Genomic DNA, 19,696 nt, shown 5'->3' on the forward strand with positions numbered 1-19,696 from the left:
GCTGTGTGGGAGGAGGGAAGGGGGCGGGGTGGGGAACGGGACAATCACAGATTTGCGTATGTCCTGTTATCATACTCAGCCTTCCTCTCTAGAGTGCCGTGCAATTAGTGCTGCACTTCAGGCCGGCTAAAACGCATGGTGATGGGGGTTGAGTGCAGTGGGTAAGGGTCATAGTTTGCAGGGCTGGGTGGTGAAGCTACAGGTGTTGGAGGCAGTTGGTGGCGATAAGAAACCAGATGTTGGGGGAAGTGGGTTGGCAGTGACATGGGGGCACAAGGGAAAGAGTTTTGGGACAAGGGCTAGAAGTGGGGCGGGCGAGGATGCTCTCCATCTGCATTGCTACGAGCACCTGTATCGAGTCTGCTTGGCGCTCCATTCTGCTTAGCAGCCGCTCAGTGCTTTGGTGCCGGCGATCTGCATTCTGCTGGCGGAGCCTCCTTTCAGTCTCCCGCCACTCCTGCACTTTTTGATTTTCATTAAGGGACTGCTGCACTCTTTGCTGCTTCGGGGACACTTCCTGATTCTTTGGAGTCTTTTGGCCGTTGATAACAAGGACGGCTGGGATCTCAAGGTTGCATCTGTAAAGCCAAAATGCAACACTTAACAGAGGCAGCATTGTTCACACCGGACAGAGCAATGATTCGGCCGTACTTAAAGACAAGCACAGTGTACACAATAGCAGAAATTGCCCGTCCCAAAGCGAGCGCACATGACCCACAGGAGCCCCAAAATGGTGAGTAAGCACAGGGGCAAGGGGGACTGATTGTTTCACGGCCGCACTGTCCTCTGGGGTTCTGTGTCTTGGGGAGAGCCAACAGCTGCAGGGGGCCCCTATACTGAACACTGTCCCCGCATTTTCCACAGGATGAGTTCATCCTGGAAGATATCTCGCTGCTGAGGGTGACCTGGGAAGAAATGGAGGGTCTTCTACTGCAATGCGGCTTCCGCCCTGGCCCATATGCAGCTTGCCTGTGTGCAGCAAGGTCCCCCTGCCCCTCACGGCACAGTGGCACGGACATATTAGCCTTACTGGGACAAGGAGCACAGTAGCTCTGCCAAGGAACCTGCGCAAGTAGATTGCCCAGCTTCTGCATGAGACCTTTGAAGAGATCACTGAGGCGATGTGAAAGAGCACATCACCACCCGATTCCGCATCTAGGCGTGCACACGTAGCCCTAACCCTCCTCGCCCCAAGAGCCCGCACTGAACAACTACCTTCCCAAAATAAAAGCCACTTACTGGGCACTTCCTCTGCTGTTTGTTCTTCCCCAAGCACCATCCACTGGGACTGGCTACCTACCTTCCTCCTGGCTTGAAAACAGCGCCTGGCTGCATGCATCTAGAGATGCCAGGCCGTCCTCTGGCTCTGGGCCCCCATCCTCCTCAGCACCCTCGCTCCCACTGTCCTCCTCCTGTCTTGTTGAACTCTGTGCTGCTACGGTCTCTGAAGTGTCCATGGTGGTCTTCGTAGTGGAGGTGGGGTCGCCCCCAAGTATCACGTCCAGCTCTCTGTAGAAACGGCAGGTCGTGGGGGCATCACTGGAGAGGTGGTTTGCCATTGCCTCCCGCGCTTTGTGGTAGGCGTTCCGCAGCTCCTTCATTTTAAGTCTGCACTGCAGTGTGTCCCGGTCATGGCCCCTTTCCATCATAGCTCTTGATATCTGCCCCAAGGTATCGTAATTCCTACGTCTGGAGCGCAGCTGGGACTGGACAGCTTCCTCCCCCCAAACACTGATGAGGTCCAGCACCTCGCCATTGCTCCATACTGGGGATCGCCTGGCGCGGGGAGGCATGGTCACCTGGAAAGGTGCGCTGAGAGCACTACACGCCTGGCTGAGCAAACCAGAAGGGGGATTTCAAAATTCCCAGAGAATTTAAAGGGCAGGTCTGACGGTTGGTCACCTGAGGGCAGGGCAGTAGAGTTCAAAGTGATGACCAGAGTGGCTAGAACAGGCATAGTGGGACACTTCTGGAGCCAATCAGAGCGCATCAATAGACTAGGGTGTCCACACTGGCGCTGCGGTGCTCCAGCCGGGGCGCAGCAAGCGTTATGCTTCTCGTGGAGGTGGATTACCAGAGGCGCTCCAGCCGCGGAGTCTGGGCGCTCTACGTGCCTTGCCAGTGTGGGCACCGCAGGAGTTAGGGCGCCCGGGGCTGACTTAATGTGCTCTAACTTGCAAGTGTAGCCAAGCCCTAAGTGTGTGCAGGGTTAGTTACATATTTAAATATTTTACTTGGTCTGAAAAATAACCATCTTCTCCTCCCTCCCCCCCCCACAGATCAGCCTCTAGGCAAGGTGTTTGTCGGTAAGGAGCTGGCCTACGCTAATTAGTCTCTTCCACCTCTGAAGAACCTGATCCTATGAATACAAAGCCCCAGCAAACAACTGTGTGGCAAGATCTGAAACCTGTTTTGCTGTGGTGCCTTGTTTATTGCCCTGGATGGAGGAAGCTAGGTTGGTAAGGTGGAAAACTTGGTACAATTGTGCTGACCTGGTGGGAACCCTCACGGCCTTGAAATGGAGAAGGAAAACCTAAATCTTGCTGAGTGTTAATGCTGGGTTACGAAACAGGAAATTACTCACAGAGGGAGCAGGCAGGCAGGCAGGCAGGCAGCTGGGATCCAGCTGTGGCTGGGAGAGAACTACAGTTCCCAGCCTGCTGTGCGCCGGGTGACGCCAGCTGGGTTGCACGTGGTTAATCAGCTGCCTAAGGAGCTCGGAGCCGGTGCTCAGAGGCGGGAGTGGGACTGTGGGAGGCTTTTTGTTCCCGTTCCGCAGGTATGAGTAAGGGGCGGAAGCTGTGCGATTCCGGGGGGGGGGCTTTGTGGCTGGGCTTGGGGGGGCTGGTGGATTAATGAGCACAGGAGTCCCCGGCCCCAATGGCCAGCAGAGAGGGGTTCGGTGCCCGTATGCACCAACTCCCCGGTATGATAGAGCCCTCCTTTCCCTCCCACTGCAGAGGTAGGTATCAAAACAGGCTCCCTAGCCCACCCCTTCTTCCCATTCCCTTGTAGGCATCAGTACAGGAGCCCTCAGGTAGTGGCCTCCTCCCCATCTGGGATGGCTAAACAGGCTCTCTAGCAGCTATATGTTCATCCGTTCCCTTTCGGTGCTGAAATAGAGCCCTGGGAGCCCACCACCACCCACACACTTCTGTGGATGCACCCATGTGACACCTCCTGTGGATGCACCCATGTGACACCTCCGCTGCCATCGATGCTGCTGCAGGGCCCATGGTGGAGCTGCCCGCTGTGGACATTGGACCGTAACCATCCTGGCACCCACCATAAAATGAGGATTACTGTTCCCTGTGAGGTGCTTGGTGCAGGCTCTCTGCTTGCCCTTCCCCATTCTTTTGTCCCCATTTTCTATGCTAGTGGGTCTGCTCTTTTTTCAGGCTGGTGTGCGAAAGGTGGTTGCCTGAGGAGGTTGTGAAGGCTAGGACTATAACAGAGTTTAAAAGAGAACTGGATAAATTCATGGAGGTTAAGTCCATTAATGGCTATTAGCCAGGATGGGTAAGGAATGGTGTCCCTAGCCTCTGTTTGTCAGAGGGTGGAGATGGATGGCAGGAGAGAGATCACTTGATCATTACCTGTTAGGTTCACTCCCTCTGGGGCACCTGGCATTGGCCACTGTCAGTAGACAGGATACTGGGCTAGATGGACCTTTGGTCTGACCCAGTACGGCCGTTCTTATGTATGTTTGTGTTTTGCCTGGCTGGAGTTTTCCTACTGCAGGCTGCATGTGGCCTGGCTGTGCTGTGGCTGAGGGTTAGCAGTGGCAGAGGGTAGGGCATGGAGCTAAGAGTCTTTCTCCTGGTTACAGGGTCCCTGCTTTCAGCAGATTTCAGGGTTAGACTCCCCACAAGGAAGCTCTGCAGTGGAAGCAAGGGTTTAAAAGTTTCTGCAGGCAGTGTCGTTCTTCCAGATGGAGTCATAGGAATCATTCTACGACTAGCCATCTAGGTTCAATGAAGTTTGAGCCTCCTGGCTGTAAGCAGAGACAGATGCCACCTGCTTCATAGGAAGGGCTGATACCCTCTACTACACCTGATGGACTGCGCCATGCTATTTGAGGGTTTAGTGTGAAATAAGTCGGGAATGGAGAACATTTATTCCTGACATTATGAAGTTTGCTGCCAGCATGGATATTGCAGTATGCAAGGCAAGGGAATCTGCTCTGCTAGTTCAACTCACTGGATGACTATTGCAATAACTGGAACCTGGTCCTGGGGGGAAATTTCACCCAGACCCTAGATGGCAATCTGTTTTATACCCATAAATGTTGACTGATAACCCTTATTATTACTTCCTAGTTACCCTACCCTGGTTCTTGTCCAGGTATGTATCTAGTTTAATAAGCTTCAGAAGAAAAATATCTCAGTGCTGTCCTGTACCTGTGAGTTCCACTAGTTAACTACATAGTAGGTTAGAAGTTATTTATGAATTTGGATATGTGTGCCCTCAGCTGGCTTTCACCCTGGAAGGGTGACTTGCTCAGTAATCATACAGAGGTGTTTGACGTCAATCTCAGGACTGTGTGAGGAGATGCTGTTCTCAACCTGCTGCTCAAAAGTGCTCCACGCTGTATGTAGTGTTTGAAGACATCCACTTTCCTTGTTAACCAAGAAAACAATGGGGAGGTCATAAAGAGCAACTCATACCTTCCCCCAGGTGTGGCTGCTCCTCAGGCTCCTCCCACAAGAATGCTCAGCCCACAACCAGGATCCTCTTTCCCCGTAGAGCCCTTCCCAAGTCACTTATGTGGGTCTAACCTGACTCAGTACTTAACTGCTTCCCCAAGAGATCAGGAGCCACTAACAGGTTTGAGGCAAATACTGCTGGCCTGTTAATTTTATGGTTTAGGTTTGTTTTCTCTAATCCCCGTGCTATAATGCTGATGATGCATGGCTGAGTTACACTGCGAGTAAGATCCTGGATGACAAAGCTGGTAGCTTATTTTACTAATGCTTGGGTCTTAGTTGATGATCCCATGATAGGGCAAACTCCAGTCTGCTCCTCATTCCTGTCTGCATGTTCCCTGCTTCCTGATCAGCACTAAAATGAGCTGAATAAATATACTGTGGAGCTCTGAATTGCACCAATTGGTGTCATTACTGTTTTGTGGTGGAAGGAGGGAAGTATCTCTTGCCTCATACTATCAGGGTTAATCCAGTAACTCTGCATAGTGGGGCTGATGAAGGACAGTATAAAGGCCCTCGTTGCTGGGGAAGGGAGGAAAAATGCAGCCCAACTCCTAATTCAAGCTGCTTCTCTGCATCATGACCAGTTTGTAATTAGTGTAGCTCAGTTGTAAACAGAGCTTTGGGGACAAAGCAACCAGTGCAGACATGTGAGTAATACGTCTGTGATTAAAAGTAACCTGGATTTGTGCCCTCTTGATTTTTTTTTCTTTGTCTTTCCTGCTTTTTAACCCTTGGGGAATTTTAATTTTTCTTTTCCTTGTTTTTGCTGGAGAGATCTTTGGAGGAACCTACAGCAACAGACTGGCAGCTTTCTCAAGCCATGATTCAGGGGTTAGAGAAGTTGCATCTTGAACAAAGATGCCTTTCCTCCCAACTGTGTGTCGGGTATTTGACTTAGCGGTATTAGCGAAACCCAAAAGATTTTAAACAGTCTAAAAAAAATCACTTCCTCTTTCAATGAATCAAGTTTTACTTCCTTGGTACTTGGAGAGGACAAGTTCATAGAATCTTCCAAGAGAAATGGAAAACAAGATCTGCATTTCTAATGGAAAAATAGACCTTTTAGGCCTCCTTTCCTCAGCACACAGAAGCAAACAAGGGCATAATCTCTATTTATTATTCTTTTATTATTGTGAACTGGAGCACCTAGGAGCCTTAGACGTGAACTCAGGCCCCTTTGTGCTGGGTGCTGTACAAACACCGAACAAAAAGATGCTCCCTGCCCCAGAGAGCTTACAGTCTCCTCTCTTGCCACTACCTTCTGCGTGTCCCCTTTAAGCACTGGCAATAGTTCTTAGTGTAAGGGGAGGATTTCATAGACTTGTGCATCTCTGAGCTCCAGAGCTGAGGGTCTTACACAAAAGGGGGGATCCCCAACCTAGCAATGACTTTGTGGTGTCCTTTTGTGATGAGTGTGAGAAGCCATAGACGATGCCTGGGGGAGGGGGGATGTGGAGCGAAGTGCCCCTCCGGATTTCTGCTTGGCCTGCCAGGGGTGAGGGCGAGGGTGAGTCCCTGGCAGCCGGGGCTAGGCACTTTTCATGCTGGCTGCCCTGGATCACAGCTCTGTTCAGCCTGATGGCTACCTGAGAGAGAGGCTGGGGGGGGGAGGAGAAGGGGGTGGCCCGCCCCGCCCCTTCTGCTTCCCGTCCCGCCCCGTCTGCTGGGGACAGGGGGGAAATGTGCCGGGGGGGAGGGGGAACTCCAGCTCGCTCTGTCCCTGTACCCAGCAGCCAGGCTCCGGTGGGCCAGGCCGCTGCCCCAGCCAGGTGCTCTCTCAGGCCACTGCAGTGCACAGAGTCAGCAACCCGGAGTGGCCAGCTTCAGCCAGCGTGAAAAGTGGCTTCCTCCTGCTCCCTGCCCGGGCCTCGAACATGCCGTGGGAGAGGCTCAGCGGGAGACGGACAGACCTCACCCCATGCCCCCCCCCCCCCCGCAGGTAACTCTGGTGGGGCGGGGAGAGCGCAGCAGCCCTGGGCGGTTGCTGAGCAGAGGAGACACGTGGGGCATCCTGAGGTGCTCTCCGCTTGGTTCTGCGCTCCTGTCATTCCAACTGGCAGCTCTTCAAGTCTTGCCCTGAACTTTGTCCCAAAGGAGGACAAAGGCTTTTGCTGTGTTTGCAGAAATGTGGGTTGGAAATAAGGAAGTTGGCTTTGAAATACAGCCGTGTGTGTGTGCATGCGTGCGTGTGTGTTTGAATTAATTTTAGTGACCAGGCACCAGTTTCACAGCCCTGCGGCTTGAAGTTCTCTCGAGCCACACGGCGGGTGCAGCATAGACCACGCGAGCAGTGCAAGCGGCTCACCACTGTGCCTCAACTCTGACCTAGAGGGGCCAATTGTTCAGAGACAGGAGCTCTCTTTCTGTCTGTCCCACCCCTGGGTCTGTCAGCTGAGACAAAGATGACCAGTTGTGGTGATGGCATGCAAAAATCCTTATCACGGGTGACAGTAGAGCTGGGCCATCTAGCACAGGCAGCAGAAGCTCAAGCTGTAAGAACCGAAGGTCCCAGATTGGGTTCCCACTGCTTACGACCCACCCAGGATGCAGTGTCTCATTTAAATGAGAGGTTAAGTTGTGCAGCAGCAGGTAGAGTACAAGAGGAGTGTTGGTCCAGCAAGCCAGCTGTGTCTAGCCTGATTTTCATATACACTTGGTGGTGTGGATTTGATTTAAATCACTAATCAGGAAGACTCGATTTAATCATGGATTTCTACATAAAAGTACATTCGTGTTGATTGTTATAACCTTGATACATATTCTTCACAACTCAGAGAGAGGTTTCATTTTTAGAAGGTACACCCTATACATTTTTTAAGTGATTTATTTTGAAAACTTTTCAGATTAATTTTACAGCTATATCAGAGAATGAATGATTATTTCATTTACCAAAAATAATTGAAGGAGATAGTTCACCTCCCAGTGACTTCATACTTATCTCCAATTCAACAGGTTAATCATTAATATTTGGAGGATTTTCTTGCCATGGTGTATTAGGAGGAGAACATCACCAGACAGACATTTAAATTGTTTTATTTAACGAAAACAACAACGTTCTGTATTCTGGATTTTTTTTCTTCAACAGCAAACATATGCTTATTTTATTACTATATGAATTTTTGAATTTAGTTAAACATTCAAGTTTTTTAAAATCAGGTTTGTTTTTGTTAAAATTGTTTTTAACTAAAATAAGTAAATGAAATATTAAAACTTAAAAAAAAAACAGCCATTTTTGCTATTAACAAGCATGTTATCTCTGGAGACACAAATCCACAATTTGAGAACTGCAAAACTAAGCATCTCTGATGGTATCTTCTAGACTGAGCACTGAGTCCCATTGGGTCAATAGAAAGATTAACCTAAATAATCTATACAGAAGCCCCCGAAACCCCATAAGATTGGGTCCCTAATCCATGAACTATTGGAACTCATTTACAAAACTTTTCTTAAACATTACATGATACACCTCTACCCCGATATAACCCCCCAAAAATCTTACCGTGTTATAGGTGAAACTGCGTTATATCGAACTTGCTTTGATCCGCCGGAGTGCGCAGCGCCTCCCCCCCCCCCCCCCCCCCGCGGAGCGCTGCTTTACCGCGTTATATCCGAATTCATGTTATATCGGGCTGCGTTATATCGAGTAGAGGTGCATATTGTCTCATACTATAGAATTAGAATTTATAATCCCTATTCCAGGATGAGATACATTCTAGCTCAAAGATACCTTAATTAAAACTATCTTTAGACAGGTTTTTTCCTCAAAAAGCATTTTATCAAAAAAAATCTGATTATTTATTTGTTTATTTTAATAATTGATTTTTATCCACCCTGCTTGATGGTGATGCTCCTCTTCTAGGTGCAGTAAAGTAGCCTGAACTCTGTGCCTGGGGACCCCTGGACAAGGCCACCTGTGCCCGTAGCAGGAATATGGGTCTGCCTGCTTTGTGACCCCTTGGAGGCTGGGGCCAGATGGAGTCGATGTGGGCTGGTGTTTCCTTTGCCTGAGGTCTTGGCCTGGTGATGAGGCACTAGAGAGACGCAGAGAGCGGTCAGCGCGCGGCCGGACGGGGAAATGGCCCAGCACAATGTGGGGATCAACAGGGAGTACGGAGACTGGGACTGGAGCGCGGACGCCGGGGAGCGGGCAAGGCTACTGCAGAGCCCCAATGTGGAGACCGGGCTGAAGAGCGACGAGGGGCAGAGACCCGGAGCGGGGACCACCTCCACCCTCGGGGCCGTCTTCATTGTGGTGAACGCTGCCCTCGGGGCTGGGCTGCTCAACTTCCCTGCAGCCTTCAGCACTGCGGGCGGCGTGGCCGCAGGGATCGCGCTGCAGATGGTGAGCCGGGCAGCCCTGGGGGAGGGGCTGTGGGGGCCTGGGGTTCCCTGCAGGAGACATCCTAGCAAATGATCCCACTCACTGCTCCAGAGCCAGGTGGTAGGCCCCGGGCTCGGCCTATCTGTCTGGGTGGGCTGGGCCATTGGCTTGAGGCACCAGAGCTCTGACTGCCCTGCTCTGCCCACAGTCCCTGCTGGTGTTCATTATCGGAGGGCTGGTGATCCTGGCTTACTGCTCGCGGGCCAGCAACGAGCGCACGTACCAGGAAGTGGTGTGGGCTGTGTGCGGCAAGGTCCCTGGCGTGCTCTGTGAGGTCGCCATCGCCGTCTACACCTTTGGCACCTGCATCGCCTTCCTCATCATCATCGGGGACCAGCAGGACAAGAGTGAGTGCTCAGGGCTGCCCCGGCCCTGGGCCAGCCCCCTGAGAGGCAGGGGAGGGTGTTACAGCTGGGGGAGGGCGTGGCGCAGAGGGGAGCCTGTTTCTCTGCAGGTGACGGGCATTTTCTGTGCCCCATCCTGGCAGCCTGTGCTGGGCCCGGCAGCCCTCAGGAGCCAGGTGGAGGGGATGCCCTGAATGACTACCACACAGACTTGCAGTCTGTCGGGTTCCTTTCGCCAGACCCTCCAGCGTCCCAGGGCTAGGGCCTCTGAGCTCCCTGCCTCTGATTCAGAGCAGCTTCCATTCCTCTTCCTCCTCCCCGTGTTCTCTGGCCCAGGTTTGAGATCTGCCCTCTAGCGAGAAGTTGGCATTGGGCTTGGTTGTGCCCCAACCACACTGTTCTACCCTTGTCTCCTCACCAGTCATTGCTGCGCTGGTGAAGGATCCCCAGGGGGCAGGTGGCAGCCACTGGTACGCGGACCGCAAGTTCACCATCAGCATTACAGCCTTCCTCCTAATCCTGCCCCTCTCCATCCCAAAGGAGATTGGCTTCCAGAAGTACGCCAGGTGGGTGGCTGGGAAAAGCTGAACCGGAACTGTGGGTGGGAGGATGCTAAAGGGACAGGCAGGCAATTGAGCCTGACCAGAGTGTTCAGTTGTGTTCTAAGATGGCAGCAGAGCCCAATGAGTAGGGCACTGGACAGGGATCAAGGAGACCAGGGTTCTAGTCCCTGCTCCGCCAATAAACTCAGTGACATTCGGCAAGTCCCTTCACTGCTCTTTGCCTCGGTTTCCCCACCTGTAACATGGGGTGTAAAGTGCTTTCAGGGCCTCATATGAAAAGCATTGTATAATTACGTCTCTGAGGCAATATATCACAAGCGCCCCTTTCTCCAGCTCTTCCATACCAAGTCGTAGTAGGAGAATGGGGTGGCGGGAGTGGGTTCCCTGTGTCTCTGGTTTCTCCCTGGGGACAATGAAGATGGTCCCATAGGTAAGCAGGTGTCATATGTCTCTGCTAACATTTTCCTTTGCATGTCACACTGTCCCCAGAGCGAGCAGTGGGAGCACAGGCGTATACAGGCGTCTGCTGCTTTAACCACCAGGTCCTCTAATTGCTTGGAGCAGGGCTAGACAACAGGAGATGTTCTGGTTAGAAAATCAGTGGCCATTGGTGGCTGGCTTATCCTAAGGCTACCACTGGAGGAGCTGGATTGATGGTAGTGGTGGTGGGAGATTGGAAGGAGCCAGGGTCCTGGAGAGAGAATTAGGTGGGGTGTAGTGGGATATCACAGCTGGGTCCCCTGGGAGAACCGTGGGAATGTACCAGGAAAAGGAAGATGCCGTTGGAAGATGTCCCTGTCCAGGCTCACCAGAGTCTCCCCAGCGAGGCTCTGAACAAGGAGTAAGAGTGAGCAGAGGCGAGGCACTGTCATCTGTCCAGTCTTTTCTTTCTTGCAGCTCCCTGAGCGTGATTGGTACCTGGTATGTCACCGCTGTCGTCATCATCAAATACATCTGGCCTGACAAGGAGATCACCCCAGGGCACATCCCCACGCGGTACGCGAAAGCGGCACCCATGCATGCTTCAAAACCAGGCTGTATAGAGTCCCAAGTTAGATTAGGGAGATAAAGGGGTGGCCCTATACCGGAAATCCCTGCCCCTCCCATCCCAGAGCAGCTGTCTGATTCTGATCAGCAGTGAAAGGGCTAATGATGCTGAAATGCAAACGGTCTGAATGAGTTCGGTCTACGTGTCTCCAAGAGCTGCTCTTTTGGTCTGGCTGCAGGCTCAGGCAGACAGTCCACCATTGGGGCTGCTTCTGGAGGGTTTGCTTTGCAACTGGATGGTTAAGAACTCTTTGAATTAAAACTTTTAAATGAATATATTTTAATTGAAGCTTCTTATTCCAATCCCCACAGGGAAATTAAATCCACTTTCATAATGTGTGTAAACGCTGACTCGTGCCAGCCAGGTGCCTTCTCTGTCCCACTGTTCTACAGGATGGGAGAGTTGATTAGTTCCCTGTGGGTCTCCCAGTGCATTTTGTCCTGGAGGATTGTAAGATCCTTGGGGCAGGGACTGTGTCCATCTCTGATTTGTACAGCACAGAGCGCATTGTTGGTTCTTAAATGACACAGTCTGCAGAAACGTCCGGTACATCAGACAAGCACTGGCCTTGGGTGCCACCAAGTATCTATCCCCGTTATCACTGCTGCCTTGCTTGTATTTCCCCACTTGAAATCCAGCACAGTCTTTAGCAGTCAGTATTCTAGCTGGGCGATGAATACTTAAACTGGGAAGACGGGTTCTTAGCTGTTATACCCGGGTTCTTGCTCTGACAGCTTTTAAGGCAAGAGGCTAATGAGAATAATGTGGTTTTTGTTTTGTTTTTTTTAAAGTCTGGTATCTTATGAGCCATCAGGGCTAGAAAGAGCTGCTATATGTTATGGGGAAGCTGGGATTTCCTCATGGTTAGAGAGGAAACCTTAACATAGTCACTCAGAACAGGCAAAAATATAGGGTGTTTTCCAGGCAGGTCGGCTTTGAATAATCTGGCAATGGACAAAATACCCAACAGGTCTCTTCTATAGTTATAAATCTTATACAACAAATAACATCAAATATCAATAATGAAGGAAAACAATGGAAGTATAATCCATTTGGCTAAAATGAAATGTAATGGATTATGTTGTGCTGTACGGGGAGGCAAAGGCTGTTGGCCTTTGTTAAATTTATCTGTAGATACAAAGTGGTGTATTTTATGGCACATTTCTGGGAGAACAAGAGATTTGGTTCACTGGTCTCCAGTAGTGTTTCAAATTAGGTCCTCTTCTCTGCTAACGGGTCACTAGATGGCACTCTGCTCTTTTGAGTCAACGTCACGGCATTTTGTGTTAGAGCACTGTGCCCTCTTCTGGATGAGACGTAAAACCGAGGCCTTGATCACTTGTTGCCATTTTAAAAATTCCCTCTCTTTGCAAGTGTCCTGGCCAATTTCATTTTAGGTGATTAAATTCTGTCCACCTCACCCTTGAGTATTCCCCTTTGTATGTGTGCCGCAAAAGAAGGCCTCGCTATCCTTTTTATGTTGGTCAAATAATATGATGATTTTCTTATGTAGCATTGCACCCATCATCCATACTGTGGTCAAACAGATTTTAGATCTAGCCTGATAATCTAATCTCCCTTATATTTGCTTAGTACCTTATAGAGAATTTTCAGAACAAACTAAACAGGGATAAGAGGGAAACACAGGCCAAGATTTTCAACAGTGGCTGGTGACTTTCCAAGTACACCTCTACCTCGATATAACGCTGTCCTCGGGAGCCAAAAAATCTTACCGCGTTATAGGTGAAACCGCGTTATATCGAACTTGCTTTGATCCACCGGAGTGCGCAGCCCCGCCCCCCGGAGCACTGCTTTACCGCGTTATATCCGAATTCGTGTTATATCGGGGTAGAGGTTTATCTCCGTTTTGGGGGTGCCTGACTTGAGATGACTTTTAGAGGGACCTGATTTTTGAGAGGGTGGATGCTCAGCACTTTGTGAAAATCAGGGCCCTTTAAGGTGTCCAGTGGGGCACCCCAAAAATCACTAGTGCCCTTTGAAAACATTGACCACTGCATGTGCGGGGAAGCCTCCAGTCACTGTGCAGAACTGCAGTGAAATGAGCATGCCCTGGTGCACCCCGCAAATGCCCTCTGGAGGGTGACTGTACATGTGCTGTTGAGATCTGCTATTAACCCAAGTATCTGTGCTGGCAGCTAGATCTGAACTGGTTGTGATTTCCCTCTCCGCAGCCCCTCCTCCTGGATGGCCGTGTTCAACGCCATGCCCACCATCTGCTTCGGATTCCAGGTACAGCTGCTCCCAGGAAGACCTGGGCCGATGGAGATCTAAGACAAGTTAGGAGCAGGAAATGTCCATCTGTCTCATTTGCTGACCCTCTTTTGGATTCATTTTGGTCCCCGCTCTCCTTTGCTTTAATACCAAGGCTCCTACTGCCCCTGCCGGGGCCTCAGACTGATGTGGGGTAAAGCCCTAAAGTGAAGGATGCCAGCAAAACAACAGAGTCTTAAAATGACCATTGAAGCTGAGGACAGAGATGACCTGTTGTGCTCCACTTAGTCCCTTTTTTGAGGCCAGAACTGGCTTGTTCCCTGCAAGACCTTGTCAAGTGTTGTGACCAGTCTAGTTCTAACTGGCCCAAGTAACAGGATTTCCACCACTTCCTTGGGAGATTGTTCCCCAGCCAGAGAGAGAGAGATCTCTTGTGCTCAGGGTGTTTCCCTGGGAGTCCCTATAATTTCACTTCAGTACTCCAAATTATGCCCCTACCTCAGGCTGAATAACACTTCTGAGCGCTCACACCCTTCCAGTGTTTGCAGATTGTTATTCTGTCGCTTAGCCACGCCATCTATATTCGCTGTTCTCCTGTCCTCCTCCTCCATCAGTCCCCTGCCCCGCCCCCTGGCCTGTTTTCCTTGCTGGGCAGTGTCATCCATCGGGCTGAGTAGGGAGAGGGACGCTTTCGCCATCCGTGACATTTCCCATCATGTCAGTTTCACGGCCAAGCGTTTCCCGGCCAGCACGCGGCCTGGCTTTGTGCTGGACGGATCCGGGGTGGGTAAATTAGACTGAACCCAAGGAACAGCTGGGAGGTGGGCTCCCCTTGTCCAGAAACCAATCCAGGTGTCTCTTAACTCAGTTACGGTCTCTGCTTCAGTCGCCTTCCCTGGTAACATGTTCCAGTGTGTGGAGGGGCTGCCTGCCTTTGTGTCCCCTTCCTCTCCCATGATCAGGCTGGTGTCGATGGGTCCCCCCGGAGCACAGAACGCCTGGCCCAGCAGCCCCTTGCATGCTCTCTTTCTCTCTCTGGCAGTGCCACGTGAGCAGCGTGCCCGTCTTCAACAGTATGAAGCGGCCCGAGGTGAAGCCGTGGGGAGCGGTGGTGACAGCAGCCATGGTCATCGCTCTCTCTGTCTACGCAGGGACAGGTAGGAGCAAGGCCCTTGTTCTCTGGCCAGCCCACGGGGCCCAGCCAGCAGCACGTTCTCTTGAAAGACTTTGGTTGGGGGAAGCTGCGAGCTTCCCTTCGGGCGGAGTTGCTGAGAGAGAGACCCCGGGGCTGGACTCACTGTAAACTCTCCCGCAGCTACCGCAGCTGAAGAACTGCTGTCAGCTGTGTGCATTCGGCACTCCGACCCCAGGTCCAGCTAGAGCCTGGGCCCCAGGGACAAACCCAGCCACCTCCTCCGTCCAAATCCCTGTGCCCCATCTTTCCCCTAGCCCCTGCTGGCATCCTCCCCTGGCTTTCTCTTCCCCTCTAGGGATCTGCGGGTTCCTGACGTTTGGCGCGAGCGTGGACCAGGATGTGCTGTTGTCCTACCCCTCCGACGATGTCCCCGTTGCCATTGCACGGGCCTTCATCATCCTCTGCGTGCTGACGTCCTACCCCATCCTGCACTTCTGCGGCAGGTGAGAGGCGTGGGAGGTGGCCAGGAGTGGCGGAAGTGCCCTAAAAGTGTGTGTGTGGGGGGGGGCCATAGGCACTCAAACCGTGGCCCCCTGCTTGCTCGCCCTTACTATTGGTAAAAAATGGGGGGCATGGCCCCCTAGCCTCCCGTTCCAGTGCCCCTGGAGGTGGCTCCTGGGGCGCTCCAGACTGAATGGATTGGTTCTTCCCTGGGCTGCCATGGTGTCTTCGAGGGGCAGGCTGGGCTGTGCCCAGGCCACTAGAGATCCTGCTGTTCTGAACGTACCTATGTCCCTGGTAACCGATCAATGGTGAGGGAATCCCGAAGCTGGGATCTGATACATGAGGTCTGGGATCACAGTAGGGAGCCCCCCGATTCTCCCGTCTCTCTGCCTCCTGCGCAGGGCCGTGCTAGAGGGGCTCTGGCTACGCTACAAGGGGGAAACGGTGGAGGAAGATGTGGTCCGCGAGAGGCGCCGACGTGTGTTGCAGACAGTCTGCTGGTTTCTCCTGACTCTCCTCCTGGCCTTGTTCATCCCAGATATCGGCAAAGTCATCTCTCTCATCGGGGGCCTGGCTGCCTGCTTCATCTTCGTCTTCCCGGGTACGGCCCCCACTTTCCGTGGGTTGGAATGACACGGCAGCCAATCAGAAAGCAGCCAGCCTGTTGAACAATGAGCACGGCGTTTCATTGGGTGGCTGAATTAGGCCCTGGGGTCACACGTCACAGGAACGCTGGAGGTTTATGTGCCAGGAGTCCGTTCTCCTCCAGATCCGTTCCCACTAGGAGATCAGTACAGGCTGTCTGGCTCCATAGCCCATCCATCTCCATGGCGTGGGCGTGGATCGGAGGCAAGCCTCCCCAAACAGGATGCAGCGCACCTCCCTTGGGAGACCCGCTGGCCCGCCGCCTTTGGGACACCGCCACCAAAAGGGCACCCGGGACATGGCTCCGCCGTGAGGCCCCGCTCCCGCTCGTCTTTTCCCCTCGAGGCTCTGCCCCCTCCTCCAAGGCTCCCCCGCCCTGTGCCTCGCTCCTTCCTCCCCTCGGGGGAGAGGCGAGGGTGAGGGGCTGGGGAGGGGGGAGTGAGGGCAGGCCTTGGGGCAGAGTGGGGGCAGGGCCATGGTCCAGGTGCCAATGCACTTCTAGGGAGCTTCAGGCGTTCACATCCAGCCTCCCCAAATCCAGGAGTCACGCGCCACCCATGCGCCATAGTATGCTGAGCGCCGTACAGCCCCTTTGAGGCAAGGTTCCAGGAAAAGATCTCTCTCTCACACTCACGCACAGAAAACAAAACATTATCCCCCCCCCCCCCCCTCAAGGACAGGGAGACATCAAGGGCTGAATTCTCAGCAAAGGAGGCCCAAAGTCCATTCACACTGGCTTCCCCCTCTTCTTCCCCCCCCCCCAAAAAAACATGGCCCCAAATCATTAGAAGTAGCATAGAGGAAAGGCCTGGTCCTGTGCCCATGTGACGTTAACAGTGTACCACACACTGGTAAGTCACCGTGGAGCCAGAGTTGTGATTGTGGGATCTACATGGGGGGAGGGGGGGGGAGTGTCCTGAACTTAATACACTTGCTGGGTGAGAAAGGTGTGGGAGGGGCACTGAGTGCCCCCCCCCCACCTGGTTAGCAGGGCACTTAGCACACCTTTCTAAAGGGGGTGGAACTCTTCCCTTCCTAGGCCCCCTTTGAGAAGGCAATAAAATGCAACATTTTGGGACGGAGGGCAAGGCCTGGTGGTACTGATTGATTGTGCTGTCTCCTGCCATGCAAGGGAATCCGGTTCGTTCTTCTTGTGTCCTCCATGCTCCGGGACAGGAGAGGCTGCATGCTGAAGGGGGTGCAGAGGGAATTCCTCCATCCCTTTAATGAATTAGCAGCACTGATAGGACAGCTCTTCACAGTCTGGCTGCTCCTCCCAGGCTGGGAGGGTGATGGGTGTCTTATCTTCCCTCTCTCTCACTAGAACAAGTCAAGAAAAAACAAAGAGGGCTTGTCTGTCTCTCTCTCAAATTCCTGACTCCTCTGCCTTCTGGGTGTGGCTGTTTAATTCTCTACTCGGGAATCTTTTGACTGCTGATCACTATGATTATTCTGATGTTCAATGTTGTTTGCATTCCCTCCTTGCTAGGACTATGCCTGATTCAAGCCAAACTTTCTGAAATCCAGGAAACCAGGTCAACCAGGTAAAAAGCAAATTTGCCGTCCATTTCTCCCTCCCTTTTCGCAAGATGATTCAGACGTTGGTTCCCATTGGCGGGGTTCAGCCAGACACTGTATCAAGGTGGCTTCCCTTGCCTGACATTGCACACTGACCTGTCTTCTCTATTCACAGCTGGTGGGCGCTGGTCAGCTATGGGACGTTTATGGTCACGCTTGGAGCCTTCATCTTTGGACAAACCACTGCCAATGCCATCTTTGTGGATCTGATGGCCTGACTCGTTCCACAGGACTGGTTGATGCTGCCCTCCTTAGAAGTAGCTTTTCCTTTGGGACAGCCCGGGACTGAAGGAAAAAATTGCTTTGGCTTCTGATGTTTCCAAAAAGTTGGTTGGAGGGGAACACATTCCTCTCCTGCTGGGGATTTTGTTAGTCTGTTTCATTGGGAGAGTCCTACAGGGTTGTATGTTCATCGTCTAACGCACCAAGTCAGGGTTTTGTTTTAGCTTCTGGTTCCCAGGCCTTGGGAATTGCAGAGGCTCACTACAGAGAATTCAGACGCTGACCCAGTGGGCGTGCACAGCGCGATGCCCTCCTGGAATGAGGTCAGGACGGAGGCCTTTGTGCAGAATGCCCCTGGAGCGCCACGCTGAATTCTTGTTACCCCTTTTGGGGGACAAATCTCTAAAGTGTGTCTGGGATTCACAGCGTGTAATAGGCAGTAGCGCCCCCCGCCCCCCCCGGGTAGGAGACCATACTACATTGGACTGCATCTCGTCTCTGGCAAACCCTCTCTCCCAAACAAAAAGACCTTAAACTGCCTGTTCTAATAGTGAAATTACTGGTGAGATGTTTGTCGTATAAAGCAAACTGGTAACCTTGCTTTATGAACTTAGGAATTATTCATGTCCAGGTTTTTAGCTTCAGATGATAAAACCACAGGAAATTTTCCCTAAGAAACAATACTTGTATTGATGATCACTCCTTATGGCATGTGTGAGAATGAAGTACTCCATTCTTCATGACAGAGACAATGGTCTCATCATGCGTAAGAGTGCTTCAAAGGTAAGGGAATAGATATCAGATAAGCTGAAGAAAGGAATGCTTTTTAATACACTTGAGTGCAATTCCTCAATCATGCTTCATGGAGAACTCTAGTAATTGCATTCCTTTCTTTGTGCTAGGCTATCAAGTTAGTTTCTATAGAAAAATTTCTGGCATATCACTTGGTTTGGTTTTTTGTTTTGTTTTTAAATGCTGGGTTTCCTCATCTCTCTCCCTCTCTCATCTAGTCAGTCTTTTCTGTTCTCACTTACCTCAACCAGGGGATTACTTAACCTGCCTCTGATTGGTTTACATTTTTACTGGAAGGTGCTGCTGATTGGCTATTTTGTAACATGCACTTTTTTTGCTTCTTTGTAATTGGGTGGAAACAGGGCCAGGGAAGAATCTAACAAAGCACATCTGTCCTGACATGCCACTGGGCACCAACAAAGCAGTGTGATGTTTACAAAACCGATGTTTCCCCCTTCATGCATTTGGGGGCTTGATGGCTATTTAGTTAAGGTGCTATGACTCTGTAACAATTTATTTATTGATTCTAGGGTTCAGAGTTTTCAAAGGCTCTTGTCATTTCAAATCCTGTTCTTCCAGGATGGATGTTTGCTGGACGGGGCTGATAATCTTAGGTTTAAAGGGACACTGTGAGGGCAAAAATCATAACTTAAAAAGCCCTCCAGGTGGATTATATTAAACACCTACAATTATTAAAACTGAGAATTTCTAAATAGCCCAGAGTAAACTAACTACTCTATTCAGTGTTTGCATTTCTCTGCACTTGGAGGAGGAGAAACAAGCTGGTCAGTTTCACTTTTGTTTTTAGTCAGTTTCACTCTGATGGCCTTAGAGGTTAGGGTAGTATCTGGGTTGCAAACTCTGTGGTGGGGGGGGGGGGGTAGTTAGATCTCAGTGGGAAACTGTTCTCATTGGAATTTAAAAACAAACTTTTCTGTTGGTCTGTTTTGTAAAATAAATAAAATAACTCTGGGTTTGTGTTTTACCATAAAACCTAAACATTGAGCCTAAGTTGACCTGACCACTCTTTAATATAGACACATTCTCCATTCAGGGACAGAGGCAGGTCCCTTGTTTGTTCCTACTGCTGGAGAAGCACGTTCCCAGGAACACCAAACTTTACTGACACGGAGATTTGCATAGTGTTACCGACAATGTGGTGGTCAGTATATGAAATGTAACATTCTGTTTTCAATCACGCATTTCTAATCATGTTTCTCTTCTCCTGTGTATAGATGATGTGGGAGGCCTAAGGGGAATCTGTTTAATTCTTTATAAGGTTTGCTCTCTACAAACACTCTTGCCAATAAAACACTACAGTAGCACAGCTTCTGAGCATATCACACCCTTGCTCTGTATGCATGTTATCCTCCCCCCTCCCCCCCCATTCTGTGATACTAAAAATGTTCAGCTCCCAACGAGGGTGTCATTAAGCCGGTGTGCTCTCTGAACCAAAGTGGATGTGGTGTCAGTTAAATACTAATTTTAGGCACCCTAATTTTACTCTGTGAAATGGCATGTGCTTTAGTATTGCACAGTATGG

General features: G+C 51.1%; 1 protein-coding gene across 1 annotated transcript; it reads left to right on the forward strand.

The window, feature by feature from the left end:
* The first annotated feature begins 2,696 nt into the window (after positions 1-2,696).
* On the forward strand, positions 2,697-19,443 carry SLC38A7 (solute carrier family 38 member 7). Its single transcript, XM_024201270.2, has 11 exons — positions 2,697-2,779; positions 8,569-9,051; positions 9,239-9,437; positions 9,856-10,000; positions 10,895-10,993; positions 13,238-13,295; positions 14,320-14,434; positions 14,768-14,915; positions 15,318-15,517; positions 17,051-17,105; positions 17,255-19,443. The coding sequence occupies exons 2-11, from the start codon at positions 8,785-8,787 to the stop codon at positions 17,355-17,357; spliced, it is 1,389 nt and encodes a 462-aa protein (XP_024057038.1). The 5' UTR covers positions 2,697-2,779; positions 8,569-8,784; the 3' UTR covers positions 17,358-19,443.
* The last annotated feature ends 253 nt before the right edge of the window (positions 19,444-19,696 follow it).

Source organism: Terrapene carolina, unplaced genomic scaffold, assembly GCF_002925995.2.
Source record: "Terrapene carolina triunguis isolate 2854851 unplaced genomic scaffold, T_m_triunguis-2.0 Scaffold130, whole genome shotgun sequence".
NCBI lineage: Eukaryota > Metazoa > Chordata > Testudines > Emydidae > Terrapene > Terrapene triunguis.

What these genes read in the sequence shown, in the direction of transcription:
- SLC38A7 (XM_024201270.2), top strand. Translation starts at nt 8,785, where the DNA reads ATGGCCCAGCACAATGTGGGGATCAACAGGGAGTACGGAGACTGGGAC. An exon ending in GGCTTCCAGAAGTACGCCAG is followed by an intron (nt 10,001 to 10,894) that starts GTGGGTGGCTGG and finishes TCTTTCTTGCAG; the next exon opens with CTCCCTGAGCGTGATTGGTA. An exon ending in ATCCTGCACTTCTGCGGCAG is followed by an intron (nt 14,916 to 15,317) that starts GTGAGAGGCGTG and finishes CCTCCTGCGCAG; the next exon opens with GGCCGTGCTAGAGGGGCTCT.